Below are 26,551 nucleotides of genomic sequence, written 5' to 3'. Positions count from 1 at the left end.
AAAGTAAAGACAATCATGTAATGATTACATTTCTCAATAACAACATGCAAAGAGGGGGTGGAGCGATAGCACAACAGGTAGAGTGTTTGCCTTGCACGTGGCCCACATGGGTTCCATTCCCACCATCCCATATGGCAGAGCCAGGAGTAACCCCTGTGCATCGCCGGGTGTGACCCAAAAAGAAGAAAAAACCTGCAAAGAAAAACAGTAGAGCAGTGTCTTTTACCCAAGGAAAGATTCTTCTACAAGAATTTTGTATTTGTTTTTGGCCCATACCCAGTAGTGCTCAGGACTTACTCCTGGCTCTGTGCTCAGGGATCACTCCTGGTGGGATCAAGGGACCATATGGGTTGCCAGGGGTTGAACCCGGGTCTGACAAGTACAAGGCAAGTGCCCTACCCACTATTGCTCCGGTCCTTGGGCAAGAATTTTGCTAGTCATCCATCAAAAGCTATTAAATTTATCAAATGCAGACAAACAGACAGTTTAAAACGTGCACAAATTGGGGCCAGAGCAATAGTACAGCAGGTAGGGCTTCCATATGGCTGACCTGGTTTAAGCTCCAGTGTCCCATCTAGTCCTCCCCAGCACTGCCAGTAGTAATTCCTAAGTGCAGGGCCAGGAGTAACCCCTGAGGATCACCAGGTATCATCCCAAAATAAAAACAAGCAAAAATCACGAATTTGGAGCTGGCATATTATTTATTTTTATCCTATGCGTTATCCTGTGAAGTGTCTAAAAGTCATAGTTGGAGGGGCTGGAGCGATAGCACAGCGGGTAGGGTGTTTGCCTCGCATGAGGCAACCAGGTTTTATTCCCAGCATCTCATATGGTCCCCTGAGGACCGCCAGGAGTAATTCCTGAGTGCATGAACCAGGAGTAACCCCTGTGCATTGCCGAGTGTGACCCAAAAAGAAAAAAAGTTATGAATGGAAAGGAAACGCGTTGATTTTTATTGAGCTCACTGACTTTTTAAAAAAATAGAGTCTTTCCGATGTGCCAAGCACTGTGCCCAGTGTTGAGGAGACAGAGATCAATATACTAGGCAAGAGGCTGGGTTAGATGAGGGCTGCAGCGGTTCTCTTATGACTGAGGTGGAAAAGAATTGCTGGTACATCAGTTTTCTTTGTCTTTTGTAAAAGTCTGGTGCTCTGACTTAATCATTCTTCCATGTTGCATATTCATGTGGAGTAGGGTTCATATCTTTGACAAGGAGTGTTGGCCTTTAACTCATAAATGTAAAATACTATTGGTCTTCCTTGAACATAGAGGTTAAAGTTGAATGTGGAGTTAGCCTTTTTGATAAAGTTAATTTTATTTTCATGGGAAACATTTAATTTCAGGCTGACTTACACAAGTTTTTTAAAGATTCAAAATGTATCAGAAGGCATTATGAGAGAACACAATGCTTATTAAGTGAAAGGTGATATTATTTGTAAATGTTAAAACTTCACTGAACTTAAAACATATAGGAAAGAGTCAGGTTCTAAAATTACACTTACTTTTCTCACTATAGTCATAGTTTATGTATAATGAGATACTGAATCTCTAAAGTCAGTGTTTGTAGATTGACCATATATCTGGACTAATTTTATTCCTGAGTGTAGAGATCAGATAGTACCAGGAGAAGCAGAGGTGCCAAGAACAAAGTGTGCAGCTTTGGAGGTAATATCTGGGTCTCTGTGCATTTTGGCCCATCACATAGTAAGACCAGCTGTTCATTTGTTTTATTTCTAGGTTTGGAATTCACCCAGTTGCAGGCCGAATGCCCGGTCAGCTTAATGTGCTGCTGGCTGAAGCTGGCGTGCCATATGATATTGTGTTGGAAATGGATGAGATCAACCATGATTTCCCAGGTAAGTGATGACGGTGATGGTGAAGTTTATATATCTTCAGTGTGAATGAAGCAGTGTCACTCTCAGGATTTGAATTAGGGGATCACAGAAGGTTTACTTGTGGGGTGGAGATTAGCCCGTTCACTGTAGGCATTGCTTTGTAACTAAATAAGGTAGTTATTGAATAGGGGGCAAGTGCTTTGTAAGCAGTGTGGTTAAATTCTTTTCCTATCAGGAACTCTGAAGGATATTGAAGATATTGGCAGGTCCAATAGTAGAAAGTATTCAGAGGGGCTCCGAGCAGATATGGCTTTGGAATTCAAATCCAGATTCACAAAGTGTGGCCTTGCTCTCCATATCAACGCTAGGCTCCTCATTAATGTAAGAGCTTCTGTTGATCCTTTTGTGTCTGATTCCTGCCACTGCTCGAGCTTGTAGTAATTCATGATCAGTAAAGTAGTTTTCCATTTGCTTGAAAGTGCGAGGGCTTCGCTAGATAAGACGCTATACGTTATAACAGTCATCGGGTATAGGTTGAATGTTAGTAACACTTGGCCCAAGATCAGATTTGTTGAAATTAGACCAGTTTCTTCTGGCAAGTATCCATTGTAAACTTAAAAACTGCTGTTTATTAGGAAAAAACATAATGAAGTTGTGTGTATAGCTTGATTCACATGGCATTTTTGGCAGAGTGTTAAGATAGTTTATGTTGCAGAATTTAACGAGAGAATTTAGGTCATTTTGATTCTGTAGCCCCCTTTAACATTTCACTGTTGCTAAATGATGTGTGAAACCCGTCAGTTCCTGGAATTATGAAAACAGCATTAGTATGGTACAGACTTAGACCATTTCCTTTTTTGAGAAACAAAATTATATCTTAAGGTAGTAACCCCTGGACATTATCACGTATGGCCCCAAATTGCCCTTCCCCACTGAAAATAAGGAGAAGGAAATTATATCTTAAGTGATCATTTTAACAGTTGAAAAGAAAATGCACATTTTATAAAATAATGCTATTGACAAGATAATCTTGGGATAATAAATGAACTTTTGGTTGATCCTTTGGGAGAGTGAGGAGAAGAGATGGGACTCAAATTGAAATGCTCAGATTCTGATGCAGGGCTTACTATATTTTTAGCTGTGTGACATTGACTAAATTATTGAATTTCTCTGAGAAAGCTTTATTTTTTGTTGTTGTTATTGTTAGTATTTTTGGTCTAACTTGGAAGTTCTCAGGGTCTACTCATAGTGATTGGGAGACTGTGAGGAACTGGGGACCCAACCCAGGCCTCCCATATGCAAAGCAAATACTCTAGCCCACTGAACTATCTCTCTGGCCCAAAGCTCTTTGAATAGATCTTATCATTAGTGTAGATCCTAGAGATACTGGCTTTTGTTAGAGTTAAAAAATTGGTAATTGGGACTGGAGAGATGGTACAGAGGATAAGATGCTTGACTTGCTTGTGGCCAACCTGGATTTGGTCCCTCGTACCACACATGACCCTGAAGCACAAGGCCAGGAATAAACCTTAAACACAGCTGGGTGTGACCCCAAAACAGAGATAAAACAAAACAAAAATTGAGGCCACTATAGTTTGAAAAGACATGAAACATAACCCTTCTGAGTTTCACATTTTCTTCTTTTCTTCTTTTGTTATGTAGACACTGATTTGGTCCTTGTTATTGGAGCAAATGATACCGTTAATTCAGCAGCTCAAGAAGACCCCAACTCTGTTATTGCAGGCATGCCGGTTCTGGAAGTCTGGAAGTCCAAGCAGGTGATATTTTAGACCTGTGTTTTATTTCAATAATCGGAGCTCTTAAAGTACACACACACACACACACACACACACACACACACACACACACACACTTTCTTTGTTTGATGAGCAATAGTGGTACCTTTGAGGAGGCCCACCATTTAACAGTAGCTTACAGCCCACATCTCTATATATAGCTTCTGTCTCTTCTGTGGTCAGCAGAAAACCCAGTGCCTTGCTTATGAGTAAAACTAGATGAGGTTGCGTGGATGGATTAGCAAAATCAGTAACCACTGAAAAAAGAGTGGAGAACATTTGGACAGAGTCTGGCTGAATTCCAGGTGAGTCCAGTGGAGCAGATAAGTTCCCTCTAGCACTGAGTCAGTATCATTGCCATTATAGATGAGGATGAGCACATTTTTTGTTTAATTTTTCATAGGGAATTTGTAGTTAGGAGGTATTTAAAGGAACACAGATTTAAAATCCCAACAGCACCATGGAGTCAGAAAGCAGGCTCTTTCGTGCATGGTCTTTGTGAGTGAGGTGAAGTGCTGGATTACAGAGCACCCAAAGGCGTGGAAATGTTTCTTTGCTGCATAGTGAACACATATCCACTCCACAGTCTTAGCAGTGATTTGAGGATCACTAGTACCCAGTATTGCATAGTGTGCAAAATTGCACACACATATGTTTAAAGCAATATTTGTGATGAATGGCTGTAACACACATTTGTTCATTTTATGGAACGAACAGCAGTCATCTGATTTGAGAGTTTGTAGTGTGTACCATTGTGCTATTGTTGCATGAGGAGGAATAAATTTTCACTCTTCTCATTTTTGGCTTATGCCCTAGAGAACCATAGAAAGGTTTTTAACTCCTTTCAGAACTCACTGCTAAAAATAATACTCATAGCTGTAAATGTCAGTGACACGTCAACATTAGAGCCAAGCGTACCCTTCCATTTTGCTTTGTAAGAGCATAATATGAGGGCTGGGGTGAAAATACAGTGGATAGAGCATGCAATTGACCAGGGTTCGATCCTCAGCATCCTGTATGGTCCCCTGATCACTGCCAGGAGTAATTCCTGAGTGCAGAGCCAGGAGTAACCCCTGAGCATTGCCAGGTGTGACCCAAAATCAAAAAAAAAAAAAAAGAAAGCATAATATGATCTGGCATTAGCACTGCCTTATGATAAGCTAGATTTCTCTTTGGACTTTTTTCTCAAAACTTTCTGATATATTTTACTTGAAAGTAATGGAATAGGAATCATTCCAGTTCCTCACTCCATTACATCTATTTAACTTTTATGCACTGTTTGTTCTCTTAGCACATTTAAGAAAGGTGTTTGTTTTTCTAACCAGAACGTGTTATCAATAGTTACTGTTGAGAAAAGCACTAAGAAGGAGTTCATTTGTAATCATGTTATTGAGAAATTAAAACCGGATTAACTTGACTTTTCTTTGATGTGTAGACATGAATTATATTATAGGATTTGATATAGAAAGGGAACTTTCTTTTGCTTGTGTTCTGGGGCTATGCACAGGACCCATTCCTGCTTTTGTGCTCAGGAGTCACCCCTGGCTTCATGCACAGTGCTCAGAAACCCATATGCAGTGCTGCAGAGCAAACTGAGTCAGCTTGAGTGCAAGGCAAACACTTTAGCTCCTGTGCTATTTCTCCAGCCCTGAAGCGGCACTTTAAAAAAAAATAATAGTTATAGATTCAAGTTAGTACAATGTAAACACACTTTTCAAAAATGTTCCGTGTGCTAAAGAATTAGTAGCAGTAGTTGTCTTGGCCCGAGTTAGGGTAAGGCAATATTTATTTGCTGAACATATCCTAGTCAGGTCTGTTAAATACGTGCTCTCACTTCATCTCTGGTTCTTAGGTCATTGTCATGAAGAGGTCCTTGGGTGTTGGCTATGCTGCAGTGGACAATCCAATCTTCTACAAACCCAATACTGCCATGCTACTAGGCGATGCCAAGAAGACATGTGATGCATTGCAGGCCAAAGTGCGAGAGTCCTACCAGAAATAAATAGGAACCGCCAGGCTGTTGTCTACCAGAGTCACCTCTTCAGTGTGGGAGGAGGCAAAGCAAATATCAATATGTACAGCTGACATATATCTGTAGCAGAGCACTTAGAAGAAAAGGAAGAGCAAAGAAAGCAAAACAAATGCAGGGAGATTTTTCAAGACCAATGATCCCTCATTTTTTTAAAGGATATAAATATTAAGTGTCTTTATGTTATTTTTTGTGTGTTATAAATCAAAATATTTTGTGAAAGGAGAGCAACTTCATTTTTACATGCAATCCATTTGGACTATGTTTATTGCTCAGTACACAGCAATGTTATAAGAAATTAAGTCTTTAGCTTTTTATATTATACATGGTTCTAAAAAATTCTAACAGTGTAAACATTACATTGCTTTTTTCAACAAATGTGACTAATTTGAAACTTTTTATCTACTTCTGAGCTATTTTCTTACTGTTTATTCTTAGTCTGAATTAACATCAAATTGGCTTCAGATTTTCAAATTATACTTCAGATTCTAGATTTCAAGATATATTTTTGCAGTTCTATCTTAATACATTATAGCACTAGATACATTTTTAGAAATGCTGGAAATAAATGATAAGCTTTATAGTTTTCATTAGAATATCAATGAAACATGAAATTTGAAATCAGTACTTGTTGTATTTTTTAAAACTCTATTTCCAATCAGAGATTGCTTTAATCAATTGATAATATGTAGTACTGTATTACGTGCACTTGAATGTGAGCCAACTATGACTAATAAAATGACTTCATAATGTTTGCATAGAGATGTAGCAGTTGTCTCTGATGACAAAAGGCTAAAATCAAATGGTTCTGCCTCTAACTAACATCTGGGGGAAGACTTGCTACTATGAAATAGATGAAATGAATCTGTCTTAACTGTTTGCAGTAATTTTTCTCCAAATCATGTATGTTTTGAAGTATTATATAATTCATGATATTTGAGAGTTTTGGAGGCTTAATTTTTTTTTGGGTCACCCCCAGCGATGCACAGGGGTTACTCCTGGTTCTGCAGTCAGGAATTACTCCTGGTGGTGCTCAGGGGACCATATGGGATGCTGGGAATCGAACCCGGGTTGCCCGCGTGCAAGGCTAACGCCTTATCCACTGTACTGTTGCTCCAGCCTCTTGGAGTCATTTTTTAAAAAGCTTCCTTCTGTGTTTATCTAAGCACCTGTAAAGATTGTTTTTTGCAGTGAGAGTGTAGATTCTCTTTGTGACTTTTGTAGTCTGCAAAAAGTTCCATATAGGTTGAATGTAGACAAATATCTGTCTTTTTATATAATTAATCTGATACTAAATTTAGTGAATTAATCATCAACACATAAAACGTGTCCTTAAACCAGGAAAAGAAAATAATTGATTTTTTTAACTCTGCTGCTCAAATATTTACTGGGTTTATAACTCACAGTATTGTTTCCATAATCAATTTCTCACTTGCTCATCCTGCAATGAAAAACTTCTGAAATGCATAGCACATATGTGCACACAAATATATGTTTTTTCTCATACATGTGTTTTTAAATAAGAACAGACTTTTTAAAATTATTGAGTAACAAATGCTTTGTTTTGTATCTCAGATCACTGGAAACCTCAAGCTCAGTCATATCACAGAGGGTCCATTGAAAGACAGTAACTAGAATCTTTAGTCCTGTCCTTTTCCATCCCTCAAAAGTATCTGGAAAAATAACACATTTTTAAAAAGTAACATCTATATTCAATTGAACTTAAAAGCAATTATACTTGGTTTCAATATATTTTTATCTGTAGTACATTTTGAATATTTGATACCAATCCTTTTTATATGGTTTATTAATCACATTGCAAATTCATGCTTTAGTTGGTCTGTATGTTGATTGGGATAGCTAAAGATTTTTTGGATCTGTTCTCTTTTTTGGGGGCAGGGGCAGGGAGTCATACCTGACTGTGCTCAGGGCTTACTTCTGGTTTTATGGTTAGGGATCACTCCTGTCATTACTCGGAGTGCAGATGCAATGCCAGGGATTGAACCCCAGGTCAGCTACACGCAAGAAAAGCACTTACACCCCTGTACTTAGATATATTCTTTCTTAAATTAAAGTCCCTCCAAATTGTTTATTTTTTATGATTTATTTTTATGATGAAGTCTAAAATCAACAATAATAATTCTGATTCATCCAACTTTATTTCTCCTTTTTGTAACTAATACACATGATAGATATGACAGTTTTGTCCATGTATTGTTCTCTCTTTTGATACCCAACTATTCATATTTAGTTCCCATTCCCTTCCTTCATTTGCTGCTGTTATTGTGATGACTGGTGTTGTACAACACTTTGTTGTGTTGTGTGCACATTTGTTGGTGGCTCTTACCTGGGATTAAGCAAGGCTTCTGTTGCAGTATTTAATTATATGCTCACTGGAGGTTGAACTTATTTCATTTTAATGCTCACACACATTTTAGTTGCAGTGCTCACTTGGGTTCCCTGAATCAAACATCAAATTGGTGCTCATATACATGCTTACTAGGGATTGCAGTTCTGCCAACAGTGCTTGCACATCTTTAGATGTGGAGTTCTTTGGGGTCTCGTGTTTCAGTTGTGGTGCTCACACACAAGTTCACACTTCTGATATCGGGAGCCAGAGATTGCATGCTGGTGTCAGTAGTCCCAGATAACAGAGTTCCTGGGACCATAAGTTGCACATGTGGGCTGCACTGGGGATTGAACTCGGAGCCTCACAATTAAGTCAGATGCTTTAGTCATCAAACCATTTCCTGGGCCTCTACAAATACTTTGCATAGTCCTTTGTACCCTACAGTTTGGCACCTCTGAAAGAGTTAAACTTTGGTATGAATTACTGTGTTGATTTGTCTTTTCAGACACTATCAACCACTTTTCAAGATATAAAATTGGGGATTTGTGTCTATATATGGAATATATATAAAATATATGATTATTATTATATAACATGAGAATGTTATATTACATATGATTGTATATATTATAAGCTGGAGTGATAACACAGCAGATAGGGTGTTTGCCTTGCATGCGGTTGACCCGGGTTCGATTCCCAGCATTCCATATGGTCCCCTGAGCACCACCAGGAGTAATTCCTGAGTGTGTGAGCCAGGAAGAACCCCTGTGCATCGCTGGGTGTGACCCAGAAAGCAAAAAAATATATTATTTGTGACTTATATGTAATGTATAAGTCTTATACATTAAGACTTTTGTCTCTGTCTAACTTTGGACAGACTTCTGATACATAAGTTCTTTTATCATTTTGCATATTCTATTCTTTACTAGCAAAGAGAATAGAGAACTAATCAGACTAATCTTTTTCTGCATTATGCTTTAAGGACTTTGCTTAGTCAGGGAATATTAGATAAATATTTGGTAATGAATCTAGATAGTGGGCTTTGGCCTTTTTAATTTCATCCAAACTATGATCCTAATTTTTAAACCTTGCTGTGTTTTCTTATTCACAAATATGGAATATATTGTGTATAAGTCAGTTTTAGAGTTTATGGCAGTTTATCTGATCCCAAGCTTTATTTTGCATAATTAATAACTCATATGTTCATCTAGCTTAGAGACAAGCTTAGTCCCCTAAGGCATATACATTATGAGTTCTGAAGCATTTGATGCTGGCAAGTTGGACAGCTCTTTGTACAACTAGGGAGAATAGTTCAGCTATCTAATTTATAGCTTTTTGCCAGTTTATGAGAAACTTTGCCAGCAAATGTTGGGTCAGAATGGGGAGGGGGGAAGCACATAACAAAACGACTAAAGCTCTTCATTACAGTGGCAGCAACTTGCACAATCCAGCTGCTCTTGAGATTCTCAAAAGGAAGAAGAATTAGGTTAATTAATAAGGAAATAAAAACGTTCTAAGCGAAACTTTTAAGTGTTGATTTAGTAATGCAGCAATGATCACATTTAAATTTCAAAGCGCTCCAGATTGCTTTTCCAAAACTCTCATCTCTTAAAAGGTTCATATTGGATTAAGGAATTGAACTTTCACTATTTAAGTAATCGATAGAAACTTGCAGGGTATATTCTATGGGTGGAAATATTCTGGACACTGATTATGATACGGATGATAAGACAGTAATTAGAGCCATCAGTATTTTAAACGGTTACATATTTAGTAGAGATAAAATAGATCGCGGTGCGCTTACCTTGTGCATGGGAGGCCCAGATTTCAGCACCGCCAGGAGAGATATCCGTCCATAATGGGGCCCAAGGAGCCTCTGAACGCTTTGGATGTGGATAAAAATCTGAAAAAAAAGTAAAAGAATAGATGATAACAACACCATGTAACTTACTTGTAGGAAGGGTGAAAAATCATATCAGATTGGCAGAGAAATGTCAGTTTGTGGTCGTGGACAGTTAAGTAGCTTGAACCCTAAGTATGGGGCAGTATTGTCTGTCACCGTGTTTTGTTTTCTGTGACTCCTTTGGTCCATATAAAATAATTGTAGTGTGTGCTGCTTTCCAGTTCTTTCCAGCAGCCTGTTTGTGAAAATAGTGTTAGTAGAGATATTGCTTCCCATGGATTGAACCATACCTGAGAAGGGTGTTTTGTATTATCTGGGTCATTGTGAATAACAAAAAGATGAAGGAATTAGAATGGAAAGTCACAACAATCCAGCTGGTTTAATGGAACTGGGAGGCTATGGGTGGTGGTGGGGTATACATACAAGTGGATAGCAACAGACTGACAGGTATGGCAGTGGCTAGCAGGGGCTTTGAGGGGATATAGATTTGGGCCATGCAGGTGACACACGTAATGATGGATGGTGTCTCCTTCCCTGTGTTATGTCACTTTCCCCAACAATGGAGGCAATTAAAAAGGGAAGTGAGGACTTAGCAGGGTGTGAAGCTGCTCCTATTTTCCTATCATAAAAACAAAGCAAAGATAAAATGAAGTTGTTCTCAATATTTTTCCTGCTGTGTTGTTTATAATGTTTTTTAAAATTGAAATAACATTAGTTTACATGATCGTGTATGTTTCAGGGGTCCAGTGTCACACCTGTTTAAAATTTAGGATGCCCTACTTCAGTCACCACCACCATGTCAATATTTTTTCTCCATAGTTCATTTGATCCCTTTCCACCAGTTACCCTTGCCAGCCATCCTTTAACCACATAACTGAATTCGGTTACATGCTTAGAATTCACTGCTTTTGTTTTTAGTTTTGTTCTGTTCCCTAACTTTGCTTCTGTATATCCCATATGTGAGTGAGATCAGTGTGAACACATTTAAGTGTCATGACTTAATATTTTCATGCCACTGCCCAAGTATGAAATTGGAATAGACTTCAATAGAGGGGACAGAGCAATAGAACTGAACACGGCAAGCGTTCCTCTTGCTGTACTTGCTGGGCAAGAGGCTCTTGGCAAGTTGACACAGCATGAGAAATGGCTGATAGGTTTTTTTTCACGGAGAGAAATCAAAGGAGTATTCACGAGATGTGGGGAAAACCCCAAGCTACAGTAGCTCGTTTAGATTTCAGATGGAGGTAAGGGAATATCCACGGAGAGAAAAATTAAGGAAACATCTGGAATGAGATTTTTTGGGGAAGTGTTGTGGAGTAAGGAGTTGCAATTTAAATGAGAAGTGGGCACGGCAGATAGTTCAGGGGCTAAGATGCCTGCTTGCATGTGGCAGACCCTGATTTGATCTCTGGCACTGCATATAGTTCCTCAGACCCCAGAACTGTAAGGATTGACAAATAACAAAGACATGAAGGTATTAGAATGGAAAATCACAATGATCAAGCTCCTCTAATCTAACAGAGTTCATGGTGGACATACATGTGGACAACAACCGAATGAATAGCAGTGGTTGGCATCAGCTTTGAGGGGATATAGATTAAAGATATGCAAGTGATAGTACAATGGGGGCGTGCCTTGCATGTGGTCAACCTGGTTGCATCACTGGCATCCAGTATGGTACCCCAGGACCTCCAGGACTAATTCCTGAGTGCAGACCCAGGAGTAACCCCTGAGCATGACTGGGTGTGGCCCCAAATAAAAACAAATGAAAATGTGCTTTAGAAAAAAGAGGTAGCAATAAATGACATTTTCTAGCTTATAGTGTGTCATGAGAAATCCTATTACAAATATTTTAATTGTCTTTCTCACCATTGACTTGATTTGGTCTCTAATTACTAAGTATAATCAAGTGACAATGACAAGCCTAGCCATTTACAATTGGTTAGGCTATTTACTGTGCTGGGTCAGAGAACATGAGACATGGGTCCTTGAAGCATAGTATGGAATGCATATAAGGACAATAATATTATAATTTGTATAGTACAGAATTGAAATGATTTGCAGGTCACTGAGGTAGCTTATAGAAGTTAATGATTATTATACCCTGGGATAAGAGTAGGGAATTCTGGGGATTTCTGCACAGAGGGATTCTGGGAAATAAATAAAAGATAAGGAATATAAGGAAGGAAAGGAATTCTAAATGGTGGAGGAAATATGTGAAAGTTCTTCAAGAAATGTTGAAACAACTCCCTTTAAATATACGACTTGTTGCATATTTGGATGATATTAACGTTTAAAATAAAGCTGTTGCATAGGAGGACTATCATTTCCAGGTTTTTGTAAGGAGCAGGCTTGGAAGAATCATGATTGACTGGTTTTTACTGCCTTTCAATAGCCATTTGTTCATTTCGATATTGACTACTAATCTTTCTTTCCTTATACTGCTCTCAAACAAAAAATTGTTTTTACGGAGAGAGAGAACCCAGGGAATTGCCCTGCCACAGAGACAGGGGGGATGGGGGGATGGGGGTGGGAGGGATATTATCCATGGTGGTGGAAAATGGGCACTGGTGGAGGGATGGGTATCTGATCATTGTATAATTGAAACCCAAGCACAAAAAATTGTAAATCTACAACTAAAAAAAATAAAATAAAATAAAGGGGAAAAAATCCTATAAAAAAATTCTTTTCACTTTTCATTTTGTTCCTTAACACAACTATGTCAGAGCATGTGTAAAATCTCTGCAACTTCCATTACAGAAAGCTCAAGTCATCAAGAAAATATCGAGACAAATGAAACCTTGCAACAGCCCACCATAGTCCTTGTTTTTCTTCCAAGGTCTGGGATTTTCTTTGGTTTCAAAGTTGATCTCAAATCAATCTGTCAGGCAAGAATCAGTCTCCTTTATTTCTTTTTCAATGTGGCTGTTCTTTAGTTGAACAAATCACTTGATCACTTGATACCCCGTTACTGATCGATTTGCTTGAGTGAGCGCCAGTAATGTCTCCATCCATCCCTGTTATGTGCTAGCGTAGCCCAATGGCATCTGCTCGTTCTAGGAACATGAAGAGCCTCAAACCGATCATTCAGGGTTTTGACGAAGAAGTCTGACCATCTCGTAGGTGGGCATCCACACGATCTTTTGACGTCCCGTGGAATTCAGTCAGTAATGACTCTAGTCCAGCAGTTGTCTCTAAACCTCATTACGTGGCTAGCCCATCTGATTTTTGATGCCTTGGCAAATGAGACAGTGTCCCTGATTCTTGAGTGTTGACGGAGGTCGGAACTCCGGATTCTATCTCTCATTTGAGTGAAGCGTGATACTCCAAGCATAGTTCTTTCGATTGCTCTTTGAGAGATCCAAATAGCGTTCTCATCCTGTTAGCGTGGGGCCCAGGTCTCTGAGGCATATGTTAATGCAGGAAGAACACTGGAATCTAAGAGATGTGCTCAGAGCTAGGGGCTCTTTGTCCTCTTTGTTATTTCTTCAACGCTCTTGAAGGCATTCCAAGCGCTCTCTTCCTCCTGTGTAACTCAGGTGCCAGGTCATTCGTCATGTTGACTTCTCGACCTACGTATATATAACTGTTGCATTCGGAGATGGTCTTTCCATTGAGAGTGAATGGAACATTAGGAACAAGACTGTTTCGCATGAACATTGTCTTTGTGAGATTCAGTTGTAATCCGACCTTTCCACACTCACGGTGGAAGTTGGTTAGCATTTGTGCTGCTTGGCTGATGTTTGGTGTTATTAGAACGATGTCATCAGCAAAGCGGAGGTGGTGTAGTTGCCGACCATCTATCTTCACTCCCATTCCTTCCCATTCCAGTCATCGCATGATGTTCTCGAGGGTGGAATTGAAGAGTTTTGGTGAAATGGTATCACCCTGCCGAACCCCTCTCTTGACATGGATGATTACTTCTTAGTAGAGTGGTGAGATCCTGATAGTGAATCTATAATACAGCTCACGGAGGATCCTGATGTATTGAGTTTGAACTCCCTGATTGGCTACAGCTTCTATGACCACTTCCATCTCAACAGAATCAAAGGCCTTCTTTAAATCAATGAACGTTAGACAGAGTGGCATGTTGAACTCCTGAGAAACCTCAATGAGCTTGGTTAATGTGTGGATATGGTCGATGGTGCTGAATGCTTTTCCAAAACCGGCTTGCTCGTATGGTTGTCCTTCACCTAGTATTCTGCCAATCCTATTCAGGAAGACTCGAGTGAACAGCTTGTAGATGACAGACAATAGGCAGATTGGGTGATAGTTGCCAATGTCGTGGATGTCTCCCTTCTTGTATAGTAGTACAGTCCTGCTGGTTTTCCACTGGGATGGAACCTTGCATTCAGACAGGTAGCGTGTGAAGAGCTGAGCCAGTGTATTGATGAGTACTGACGGTAAGTTCTTCAGGTGTTTAGGTCTGACCTTGCATGGGCCAGGTACTCTTTGTTTCTTTACTGACGAGATGGCGTGTTGGATTTTGGAAGGGAGAATATTGGGAATGACATATCCATCCTGCGAAATTTTGTATGTGGGCAAGTGGACGTGGCTATTAAAGAGATCTGAGTAGAAGTCATGAATAATCTTCTCCATTGCCCTTCTGGAAGATGTGATAGATCTATCAGGATGTTGGAGGGCAGTCTTCTTGGTCTTGTAGTTGGTGTAGGACAGGTGGGCATTATGAATGTTTTCCCGGGCTTCTTCTGCATCTACCAGCACTGCTGCTCTTCTGTCTTTGAGGTCATTCTTGATCGCTTCTCTGCACTGTTTTGCCAACTCGGACATTCGCTTGCGGTTGCCTGTGCCATGTGCCAAGCCACGTTGGCAAATAAGTTCAAGAGTGTTTGAAGAAAGGTGTTTTTTTTGTGGTTATCTCTCTCTTGGCATTCATCCCACAATCATGGAGGTGCTGAATCATTTGATCGTATTCCTCGTCAGTGTTGTCAATGACGGCATCTTCCCATGTTGCCGCAACAGAGCCAAAGAGCTCCCAGTTGGTGGTCGTTCTGGGAGTTCTCTTCTTAAACTTTGCATTCTTTTCTCCCCGCTCTGTGAAGTAGAATTTTGCACGAAGGAGATGGTGGTCTGATCCTGTTTGGAATTTTGGGACAACAGCAACATTGGTCAGGCAAAACCACCGATTGAATATGATGTGGTTTATTTCATTGTGGAACCGTCCACCGGGAGACTCCCATGTCCAAAGTTTAGATTTGGCCTTTTGGAACTGTGAGTTACCATGGATGGTCTTGGTTGACATGATAAACTCAGACAGTCTGTCACTCTGTTCGTTCCATTCTAGGCCATGGGTCCCGATGTGGAGTTCATCGGCTGATCTTCTTGGTCCTATCTTGGCACTAAAATTACCGACAATGGTCTTGTAGAAGGTGTGGTCTTCTTTATAGAACTTCTCTAGATCCATGTAGAACTTCTCAATTTCTCCTTCACCATAATTGGATGTTGGTGCATAGACAACAAAGATAGAAACTGCTGGCAGTGAGCTACATCTATTCAAGTGTAATTGTCTGATTCGGGTTGTTAGGCATTCGAATGAATCAATGCTCATGGTTAAGTTCAAGGACACCAACACCACCGACGCCTCTTTTGTCACATGTTCTCAGGAACAGTTCTTCTCCAGTGTCAAAAACGGCGTGATGTGATTGATGCCTTCTCGTTTCGGTCAGACCAATGATGTGGTACTTGATCTTTCGCACTTGTATCATCAGGTCCTCGATGGATGTATCAGATGCCAGCGTACGTGCATTGAAAGTACAGACAATCATTTTTGTCTTTCTTCGTTTTGGCGGCCTAGTTCGGCCTTGAGATTTTATCAGCCTCTCCTTCCACATCCTTCTCGATTCTGCCTTATTCAGGGTCAGGGGAATGAGATCCATTTTTTTTTTTTACTGGATTTGGCATATTGAATATACCACGGATAGCTTGCCAGGCTCTGCTGTGTGGGTGGGATATTCAAGGTAGCCTGAAAACATAAATAAATTTTACAAGTGATCCTATTCAGGCACATGTGCTGTTATGATATTCTCGGTAGCCTGCTGGGTTCTCTGAGAGTGAGAGTTAGAGAATAAGAAGTTGTGCTCCTGGGAGCTTGGTGTAATAATCTCTCAATCCTGGCCGTTGTTGGGGTTACACAGCAGTTGGTGGATGTAACTGTCTAGCTACTGGAAGGTCCAGTCCCAATCTGTGCAGGCTTGGAGATCTCAGCCCCGGGTCCCGCACACCTGGGTTTCTTGCTGGTTCCTTTATGCATGAGGCTCATCCAAGCACGTGGAGAGTGGTCTCAGCATGACTTTGGCTTGGTCCCCCGGATGTCTTCAACTGTCAGGCCCTGGTGAGGACAGTCAGGCACGGGGTCGGAGACTTTGCTTTGTTTTCTTCCGGGAGCTTGGTGTGATAATCTCTGGATCCTGGCTGTTGTTGGGGTTACACATCAGTTGAACAAATTGAAAATAAGTTGAACAATTTTTTTTTTTTTTTGCTTTTTGGGTCACACCAGGCGATGCTCAGGGGTTACTTCTGGCTCTGTACTCAGGAATCACTCCTGGTGGTGCTCAGGGGACCATATGGGATGCTGGGATTTGAACCCGGGTAGGCCGCATGCAAGGCAAACGCCTTACCTGCTGTGCTATCACTCCAGCCTCTGAACAAATATATTTTAAAATTTATTCTTTGTTTTATAGTCTCTGGGTCTTGGCCATCGATGGGATTACAACGGCGCCAGGATGCCAGTTGGTGGGTGTGACCCCTGCCTACTGGAATATGGAGGATCTGGGTGGAGGATGCTCAGCCCTGATTCGAGCAGGCTTGGAGATCTCAGCCCCAGGACTCGCATGCCTTTGTTCCTCTGCCGGTACCTTCATGCGTGCGGAGAGTGGTCTCAGCATGGTGGTGGCTGGTTCTGGAGGTCTTCGACTGCTGGAGCCCTGGTTGGGGCGGGGAGGGAAACTCAACCCACTCCCCTCCATGGGGCCCCGCCGAGGACAGCCAGGTGTGGGGACAGGAGACTCTGTGCTGTTCTCTTCCGGGAGCTGGGTAAAATGTCGTGGCCACGCGACATTTTATTATCTCATTCTTACTTTGGACAAAATGGCAGGCTACCAAAATGTAACCTGCCCACACAGCAGAGTCTGGCAAACTCCCGTGGTGTACCAAATATACCAAATACCAGTAACAACGATGGGTCTCATTCTCCTAACCATGAAAGAGCCTTGAATATGGCCCTTTTTAAAAAATCTCAGGGCTAGGACTAAGGAAACATTACTGGGGCCTGCTTGAGGCAATCGATGAACAACAGAATGGTCGTGATTCGTGATTCTTTGTTTAAAATTTATTATTTTTAGGCCACGTTCATGGTTGCCACGTTCATGATCACCCTGTGACCTTGGTTTCTCCTGGTAGTGCTCAGTGGATCAGTCATAGCTCAGATGGAACCTGGATTTCCTGCACGCAAATTATATGCTCAGCCTCTTGAGCTCTCTTTCTTGCCTTTATGTGTATTCTTATTTAAAAAATGAAGTTTGGGATTGGAGTGATAGCATAGTGGGTAAAGTGCTTGTCTTGCATGTGGCCAACCTGGGTTTGATTCCCAGCATCCCATAAGGTCTCTCAAGCCCACCAAGAGTGATGCATAGTATTCCATTGTGTATATATACACCACAACTTCTCTTTTTGTTGTTCATATTTAGTCCTTTATCTACTTTAAGCACACATCTCCCATCCCTCCAACCATAATTGACTTAGTGATTGATCCCTTCTCTATCTCAGCTGCATTCTCCCCCAGCTTAAGAGACAGGCTTAATGGAACAATCTTCCTGACCCTTGTCTCTACTGTCCTTGTGTGTCAGTCTCATATTATGTTATTTTATATTCCACAAATGAGTGCAGTCATTCTATGTCTGTCCCTCTTTTTCTGACTCATTTCACTCAGCATGATACTTCCATGACCATCCACTTATACGCAAATTTCATGAATTCATCTTTCCTAACAGCTGCATAGTATTACAATGTGTAGATGTACCAAAGTTTCTTTAACCAGTCATCTGTTCTTGGGCACTCAGGTTGTTTCCAGATTTATTGTGAACAGTGCTGCAATGACCATACAGGTGCAGATGTCATTTCTATTTTTTAGCACCCCCGGTATATATTTCTAGAATTGGTATTGCTAGGTCATATGGAAGCTCAATTTCTAGTTTTTTGAGGAATGCCCATATTGTTTTCCAGAAAGGCTGGATCAGTCGATGTTCCCACCAACAATGAAAGGGAGTTCCTTTCTCCTCACATCCATGCTAGCACTGGTTGTTCTTTTTTTTTTTTTTTGATGTGTGCAAGTGTCTGATTCTGCAACTTCTTGCTCCATTTATCTGTGGTTGGACATTTGGTTGATTTCCACCAAATTATACTTAAATTAGTCGTTATACTAAATGTTGCAGTGAACATACATGTACATCCTTTTGAGTGTAGTTTTTTTTTTTGTTTTGTTTTGGGAGCAGATACCAAGAAGTTAAACCATAATAATTGAGAAAGCATTTTGAAACAGAATAAACAGAATGTCCTTGAAGTCAACCACTCTATAAAACATAAAGCTTTTCCTTTTTTTTTCTGGTTTCTACCTGGTGTCTGATGCATAGTAAGCATAGTTATTGGTTTTGTGTCAATGTATTTAATTTGGAAATGCATGCCCAGAATTTCCTTCCTTGTTTTATGCTGGTCCCAAGAGACACATGAGAAGAGAAGCACCAACTATTTTTCTTTGAAAATATGTGTAAACTGTAGGGCACCAACACTGGAGAAATTCTAGGAGCATTATTTGCATCTGTGAAATAATCACTCCACTCCTCCCACACCCACCTTCTCTTTTAAATTCAGGTCACACTCTTCTATGCTCAGGGGCTATTCCCAGTGGATTGTTCAAGGGTTGCTTCCGTGGTGCTCAGGAAACGTGGGTGTTGGATAGAATCAGAGCAGTGTGAACAAATCATGCACTCCAGTCCATCTTTCTGGTCTTCAATCCTCTTTTGACTCTAGACTTGATCACGTGTATTGCTCTGGTGAGAGGAACTTTTGTAAGTGACAGGCAAGCTGAGATTTGTTAGGCTTTTGTGCCTTGGGGCTTGGTCTTTTTGAAAGGTCCTGTCACCATATTAAAAAGAAGTTGAAGCTGGAGAGTAGGGAAGGTGCTTGCTTTGCACCCAGTTTACCCGTTCGATCTTGGGTCCCTGCCCCCACCTCCAGTAGCACCAGGAGTAATTCCTGAGCACAGAGGCAGGAGTAAGCCCTGAGCACAAATAAGTAAATAAATAAAAGTATGGTTCGATTCATGAAAGGCAGCTTGAAGAGAATCTTGGAGAGCTTGCAAGGACTTACTAGTTGAAGGCATTCTGAACAAAATCTGTGAAGCTGAGAGACACTCGCTAAATTTTGCCATAGTTCCTAACAAATAGAAAATAGAAATAAAGAAGCATTGTAGTTTAGCCGTTCTGTTAAAGGAAGATTCAAACAAGCTAGAAAGAGCATTAATAACTGTTAGGGCGTGGATCGAAATCTCCCTTTAACAACAAAGAGACTCCAGAGACTGCAAACAGCAAGCAGGGTTTATTGTAAGACTGGCTAGCCAGGGTCGAGCTGCCTACGTGGACACGCAGGTCCAGCAGGTTGGGCAAGACTCCGAGCTTCTCCAAAGGCAATCTCATATAGGCCTTCACTGGCCGTTACAGCAGAGCCTGCACATTTCATAGCCAATAAATTTGTAACAGCACATACTTTCCTAACCAATCCATTTAAAAGTACATCACTCCTTAGTCTATAGTTTAAAGATTTGCGTCAGTGCTTAGGAACGTCCTGTTTTTTAGGGCAGTCCTGGGTCTTGTGAGAGACATCAGGTTATCTGGTCGGACCCCCATCCTTCTTGTGACTTGCAATTCGGGGCACCTGTATCCGAGTTCCTTGCTCAGGGGCAGAAAAACAAGTTATTTTGCAATGCGGGTTCCTGTAAAGAGGATCTGAAAAGGCTTTCTAGACCTGTTCCTCACATTGTTAATTTAGGAAAGACAAGTTGGTCAGCATTCATCTGGTTCAGGGCCTCGTTCCTCACAATAACAAACCTCTTTCTCTGTCTCTGTCTCTGTGTCCAGTTTTTTGACCTAATTAAGCAGTTAAATACCTCTCAGAGCAATTTTGATTAGTTCCTTTGATCATGTAATCATATTATTTTAATATTTTCTGGGACTCTATGCTTTAAGGGGCCAAGAGATTGCTTATTTTTCCCCTTTAATACTTTGTATTAATACTAACCCTACACTGTGGCACTTAGAATGTATTCAACCCATATTTGATAAGTGAATGAATGAATGAATAGTTGAGTGTTCTAATAATTTTTTTGAATCATTAACTGCTATCTCCTACTTTCTTTCCTGGCTTTAGGGGTCACACCTAGCAGTGCTCAGGGCTTACTCCTGGCTCTGTGCTCAGGGGTTACATGTGGTGCCAAGGATCTAACCAGGGTGAACTATATAGAAGATTAGCACGTGCCTTAACCTCTGTATTCTTTCTGGTTCTCTCACTCATAGTTTTTAATTTTAGAACTTTTTGTGCTGAGACCAATATTTTATGTAGGCAGCGAAGCATGTATTTGTCATTTTAAAAGCTTTATGAGATATTTCAAAGGTTACTATGCTGAAACTAAAACTTATTAGAGCAATATGGACTTCCTTACAACTCCTGATCCATTTAATTTCTAACCCAGGCATACAAACATTCCCAGAAGCAGAAAAAACAAGGGGAGTAAACATGTGTGCAAGCATTCATTGTGAAAACTTCACTGGGCTGCCATAAATATTTTGCCTGTTTTTTCCATGCAACAATAGTTACAAGCTTCCCTTTCTTTTATAATTAAACAATTTCATATTTGGAAAGAAGAACTATATTGCTTCAATGTATTTTGCGAGTCTCAGATTTATCTTCGTTAAAACCTGTAATAAAGGACTTAAACATAAAATTATTTATAGTGACCTCTAATATGAAAAGAATTGAGGAAGGACTGGAGATCTATCTTTTATATTAACATTGGTTGGGCAAGAATAGAATCACGATCTAACCAATATTCAGCTTACGAAGAGAATTTTTATAATTCTCCAAGGATTGTGAGTCAAAAGCTCCACTCTTATTTCCTTAGGGACAACTGTTGTTTGTTCTTCAATTGTAATTGTAATTGATCTAGAGAAGCATTTCCAAAAATGTGATGCTAATGGAGGATGAGAGAAAAATGGGTTCCATGGTAACAAAAGTTTAGGAAGTACTGGATTAAACAAAATTCAATGGTAGTTTTCTTGGTTCAGTCATAGAACTGATAATCATATGCACTGTAAATCTCCAAAGAGAAACAGCATTGTCCCATTGTCATCCACTCACTGAATCTCAAAATTTAATTACACATTTCCTGGCTTCCTGCTTTTCCTCTCTCCATTCTCCCACCTCTTGGCTACTTCCAGCTTTTTGTCTCCTAGCTTTTCTCTTTTCCCCACCCTGCCCCACATCTTTTTAGAGCTTTTGTAATTTAAATGCTCTCTGCTTAACACTCTGGGAGATGTTACTGATCCTTCCCCCATCATTCTTTTGCTTTTGATACTCTCTGCTAAACATGTTGGGAGATGTTATCTACAGAGTTTACTCTTATGCTTGTGGAGAGGTGTAAATATTACCATAATCTTTTTTTTTGCCACACCCAGTAGGCTCTGGGCTTACTCCTGGCTCTGTGTGCTGAGATCACTCCTGGCAGGCCTGAGGGACCCTATGGGGTGCTGGGGATGGAATCTGGATTGGCTGCTTGCAAGGCAACCCCCCTACCCAACGTACTATCATTCTGGCCCCATGAACGTTACCATATTTTTGATGATAGATTTATGTCCTGTGCTTTCCCATAACCATGGCCCTATGACCCTGTTTTCTTTTTTCCTGTAAGTATGCTAATAATTATAATAGCTATATTCACTGAATATTGACTATAAACTAGACACCATTTTAAATAGATCTATATTTTGGGAGGTTGAGAGTGCTACACGGGGGCCATTCCCAGAGATACTGGATCAGCCTGGTGGGCAGATCAGTCCTGGGGTCTGAGGCTAATTTTTAAGATTTTAAGTGTAACACCCACTAATCAACCACAGAAAAATTCTCTAAGTAGATATCCTGTTTTCTAGATGTGGAAGCTCAGAATCCAATTTAATAGGTACAGGGTTGAGAGTTTGAATCGGGCAGGCTGTCTCTACTCAGAACCACAACACGATGTGATCATAGGCCTGATTTGCCAGCTAACTTTTAGAAAACAACTTTTTGGTAAGTTGGGAACTACTTGTAATTTGTGAACTCTTCAGGATGCTAAACAAAGAAGCAAAAAAGTACAGTTTAATGTACCAATTTGACATTTGCTTAACTTCATGCATGTGTTTGGCAGTGTTCATTTTTCCAAAAGATTTCTTCACCTTTCAGAAACACAGTCTGTCATGTTGGTGTGCTGCCACGGGAAGGGTCATGTGCTTCCCTCTCAGAATGTGGACTGAGCGTTTTCAAAAGCAGACTGCTCTGGAGTTTCTTTATTTCTTTATGGTTTTTCTTTTTAAAATGGGTAGCTTTGGCTCTTACTCATACTGAGGCATACATCCCAAGATACAAGTACTTCAACTACAAAACGACATTGAAGTTCTGGTATTAACTAAATTAGTTGTTATGGTCTGGTTGGGTTTGGGCAGTGTTTCTGTCATCCCTCTATTTCTGCTTCTTCTTTTTGTTCTTATCGGAGGTTTTCAGGATATTTGGACCCTTTGTCTTCTGCTGCTCTGTGTTCTCTACAGAGGTCTGTGAATGGAGTGACAGAGCTTTTGCAGAATTTTTTCTTTCTGTCTGAAGTTATTCAGTTTACCCCCTTTTATTTTTTTAAATTTATTTTATATTTATTTATTTTTTGCTTTTTTGGGTCACACCCAATGTTGCACCGGGGTTACTCCTGGCTCATGCACTCAGGTATTACTCCTGGCGGTGCTCAGGGGACCATATGGGATGCTGGGAATCAAAGCCGAGTTGGCCGCATTCAAGACAAACGCCTTACCTGCTGTGCTATCGCTCCAGCCCCCCCCCTTTTATTTTTACTAATTTAATAATTCTGTTAAACAAGTTTCTAGTTATTCTATATTTATTATCCCAGAGCAAGTCATTTTTATGCTTACTTAGTAGTACATTGTTAAACTAAAATTAAAACATTCTTAGAGACAGTATAGCTGAAACTTGGATAATAATCTGACACTAAACATGTGGGTGTTGAATTTTGGATATAAATTTTACCCTTTTTCTAGATCACAAAAATTTATCAAAATATTAAAAGGAAGAGAACTAGACGCTAATCCAATATTAATTTAAAAGTAATTTTATTCCCTTTGTCAATCAAGTGGGTAATTTCATTTTTTTGCATGCATTTTGCTTCTTGCCACAAAAACTGTTGTTGTTGGCTCTTACTCCTCTTATTTAACTGAAATCACTCTCTTGAAAGTCCAATCATCTTTTTATTGCCAAGTATAAATTTCAGAACTCATTTTCTTGGAAGTCTCTGTAACATTTGACACCAGTGACCTGTGAGGTACTACTAGTTTAATTAATATAGTTTATTAGCCAATACCTCTTTGGAAATTCTTTTTCTTATATTGAACTTAACTAAAATTCATAACTTTCCCCCCCCATATAAGCTGCAGATCATTAATGTCTCTCTTCTTTGCACTCTGTAGTTTAGTTCTAAATTTTCTTTAACATGAATCATTCGAACTCTTCTACCTTTGGGATCAGGCACCTGAATATGCCATTCCATGGACATCTGCTTCTTTCAACTTTGGTCACTTGCCAGAATTTGGGATCCAATTTTCTCACTAAGTTCATTGAGGAAAAAAAAATCCCTATTTTATAAGGCTTAGGATGAAACTGGAAAACAGTTTATTCTCCAAGGCAGCTTTGCTCTGCGAATCATGACATTGTAGGTACAAAGGGCCTTTGAACTCACTTTCTTCAATTTTCATCCTGAATGATAATAGTTTTTAAAAACTTTGTAATGGACTGGAGAAATAACTGCAGTCCATAACAAATAACTCCAGAAATAACTCGAAGGCTGAAGCACATGTCTTGGATATTAAGGGCCTAAAGTCAGTCCTTGACATCACCCCCCTCCAAAAACCTGATAGATGTGGTGACCCCTAATGCTGCAGAGCCTACTCTATGGCTGTGTTTCTTTCCCAAGCTCGGAAGGGCCAGGCCTATAGCTTATGGCAGTCACCAGAAGCAAACCCCAGGTCCCCTAAGCACTGCTTAGGCAACTGCCCTTTCACCGAAACAGATTTGTCAAACATCTTCTAAAAATTATACAGATAAGGAACATATAAAACCAGAAATGAGTTAGTTTTGGTAAGATTTGTTTTTAATGTCTCAAACCTGATCTATATTTTGTTTTTAGTGTCTCAAACCTGATTCATATTCAGTATAAATTATTGAAATAATTTGTTGCATAATATGATTAAAGATTGCTAACATATTTCTAGTTCGATATTTGCAATATTTACTTTCTGCTAATTTTAAAAGGCCAGGGATATGTTTGTGCTTTTATCACTCTTATAGCACTTCTCCTGTTTTTCTTGATTTCTAAAGATGGCTGCTGTGAATTCAACAGTCTTGGGCATATTCTGAAATTATCCTTGGCCATAATACACACACTAGTCCCATTCAGACACATTTTGAAAGAGTTAGGAAATTCTTCATAAAGTTATCTTTTCTGTCCTTTCCAGCTAAGTTCACTCTTCTTTATAAAGAAGGAAAATAAAATTTGAGATTAACTTTTTATCTGTTCCTGGTTATTATCCCATCACTGACAATGGTCCATAGACTGTACCTCTTATGCTTTCATTTTTTTCTCTTAGTGCAAGTAAAGAACCAGATTTATTGTTTTATTTTTCCACAATCTGGCACCTATTTTATACTTTAACAGTTTTTAAATCCTATGTGCTACTTTTAATATTATTCTTGGTTATGGTATTTCAAAATCATATTTCCTCCATTTTCTTTTAAAGTTTAAGAACTTAGGAATGCTGTGCTTTTAAAAAATTTATTTATTTATTTATTTATTTATTTATTTTGAATACCCATCCCTCCATCAGTGACCATTTCCCACCACCACAGATCCCAGTATCCCTCCCACCTCCCATCCCCCCATCCCATCCTGCCTCTGTGGCAGGGCATTCCCTTTTGTTCTCTCTCTCCTATTGGGTGTTGTGGTTTGTAAAAGAGTTAAGCCTGATTTTCAGGGAGAAACGTTGGATGATTTACTTTCCATTGATCACTTTGTATATAAGAAGATGTCAGAAAATTATGATATTCATGCTTAGAACCAAACACTCTGCGGCTTAAGTGGCCGTGCGATTTGGAATAAAAGTCCTGGTTCCCGCATGCCTGAGCTATGCTTGTAGAGGCTCATGGTCACCTGGGTTCCATCTGGAGAAGGCGGGATGCAGCACCTACCCCATCTGGGACCTCCCGGTGATCTCGGCTCTGTTTGGGACCTGGAGCATTCTCCAGGAACTGTGGAGCCTCCCAGTGGTTTTCTTTGTCACTGTGTGCTGTAAAGATGGCGCTGGGGGGGGGGACGGTGGGTGTGCATTTTTTTTTAAAGTATCATTTAAGAGTGGTTGACCCAGATTTGTTCCTTGGTACCACAAATTGTCCCCTGAGCACTGTTAGGAATGACCCCTGAGGACAGAGCAAGGAGTAAGTCCTGAACACCATATGGTTTGACCCAATACCCACTCCCCCCCACCCCAAAAAGAAATAAATAAACAAAACAGTGAGAAATAAAGTGATAGCACAGCGGTAGGGCATTTGCCTTGCGCACAGCCAGCCTGGCCGAGCCAGGTTCGATTCCTCTGCCCCTCTTGGAGAGCCTGGCAAGCTACCGAGAGTATTCAATATGCCAAACACAGTAACAAGAAGTTTCCCAATGGAGACGTTACTGGGCCCGCTTGAGCAAATCGATGAACAACGGGAGGACAGGGTAGTCAAAATAAATTAGAATGTAGACTCTTGATGGATTTTTCTAATTTTATCCTCCTCATCTTAATTTTCACTTATTGAAGTAGCATTGCATTATAACATCATGTCAATCATGGAGGGGTGGGCAGGCGGGGGGAAGGTTTCCAGGCAGTGCTTAGGAGGCCTGGGGACTGATCAGCAGTTTTCTGCTGGCAGTTCAGTTCAAGAAATCAAGACTGCAATGGTGCTTAGGCCTTCGATGCTGAGGACACTCAGGCTAGCCCAGTGGTGCTAGGACCCCTCAGGGTTACACCTGGTGGTGCCTGGGATCCTCTACACCTACACATAGTAATGTTTGGGGAACAAGTGGTGCTGGAAAATGAAATGCATTCAACCAATAGTATTGAAGTATTTTCTTTTCTCCACATCCTCTCCAGTTCTTATTTCCTTCTATTAGGGTAATAGTCATTATTGTGGGTGTGAGGTAATGTCCCACCATTTTTTTGATTTTCATATCACGAATTACAAGAGGTGATTAACATATTTTCATATGTCTATTAGCTATTT

At 40.2% G+C, this 26,551-nt stretch overlaps 1 protein-coding gene across 1 annotated transcript in view; it reads left to right on the top strand.

The window, feature by feature from the left end:
* NNT (nicotinamide nucleotide transhydrogenase) overlaps positions 1–6,416 on the top strand; it is a 114,727-nt gene extending 108,311 nt beyond the window's left edge. The window contains exons 19-21 of the mRNA XM_056112120.1: positions 1,738–1,856; positions 3,498–3,613; positions 5,484–6,416. Coding sequence (XP_055968095.1) covers positions 1,738–1,856; positions 3,498–3,613; positions 5,484–5,633 — 385 coding nt within the window. The 3' untranslated portion in view covers positions 5,634–6,416. The remainder of the gene's footprint in view (positions 1–1,737; positions 1,857–3,497; positions 3,614–5,483) is intronic.
* The last annotated feature ends 20,135 nt before the right edge of the window (positions 6,417–26,551 follow it).

The sequence above is a fragment of the Sorex fumeus genome, unplaced genomic scaffold, assembly GCF_029834395.1.
Source record: "Sorex fumeus unplaced genomic scaffold, SorFum_2.1 ptg000015l, whole genome shotgun sequence".
NCBI lineage: Eukaryota > Metazoa > Chordata > Mammalia > Eulipotyphla > Soricidae > Sorex > Sorex fumeus.
This window is presented reverse-complemented; position numbering and strand designations above follow the sequence as displayed.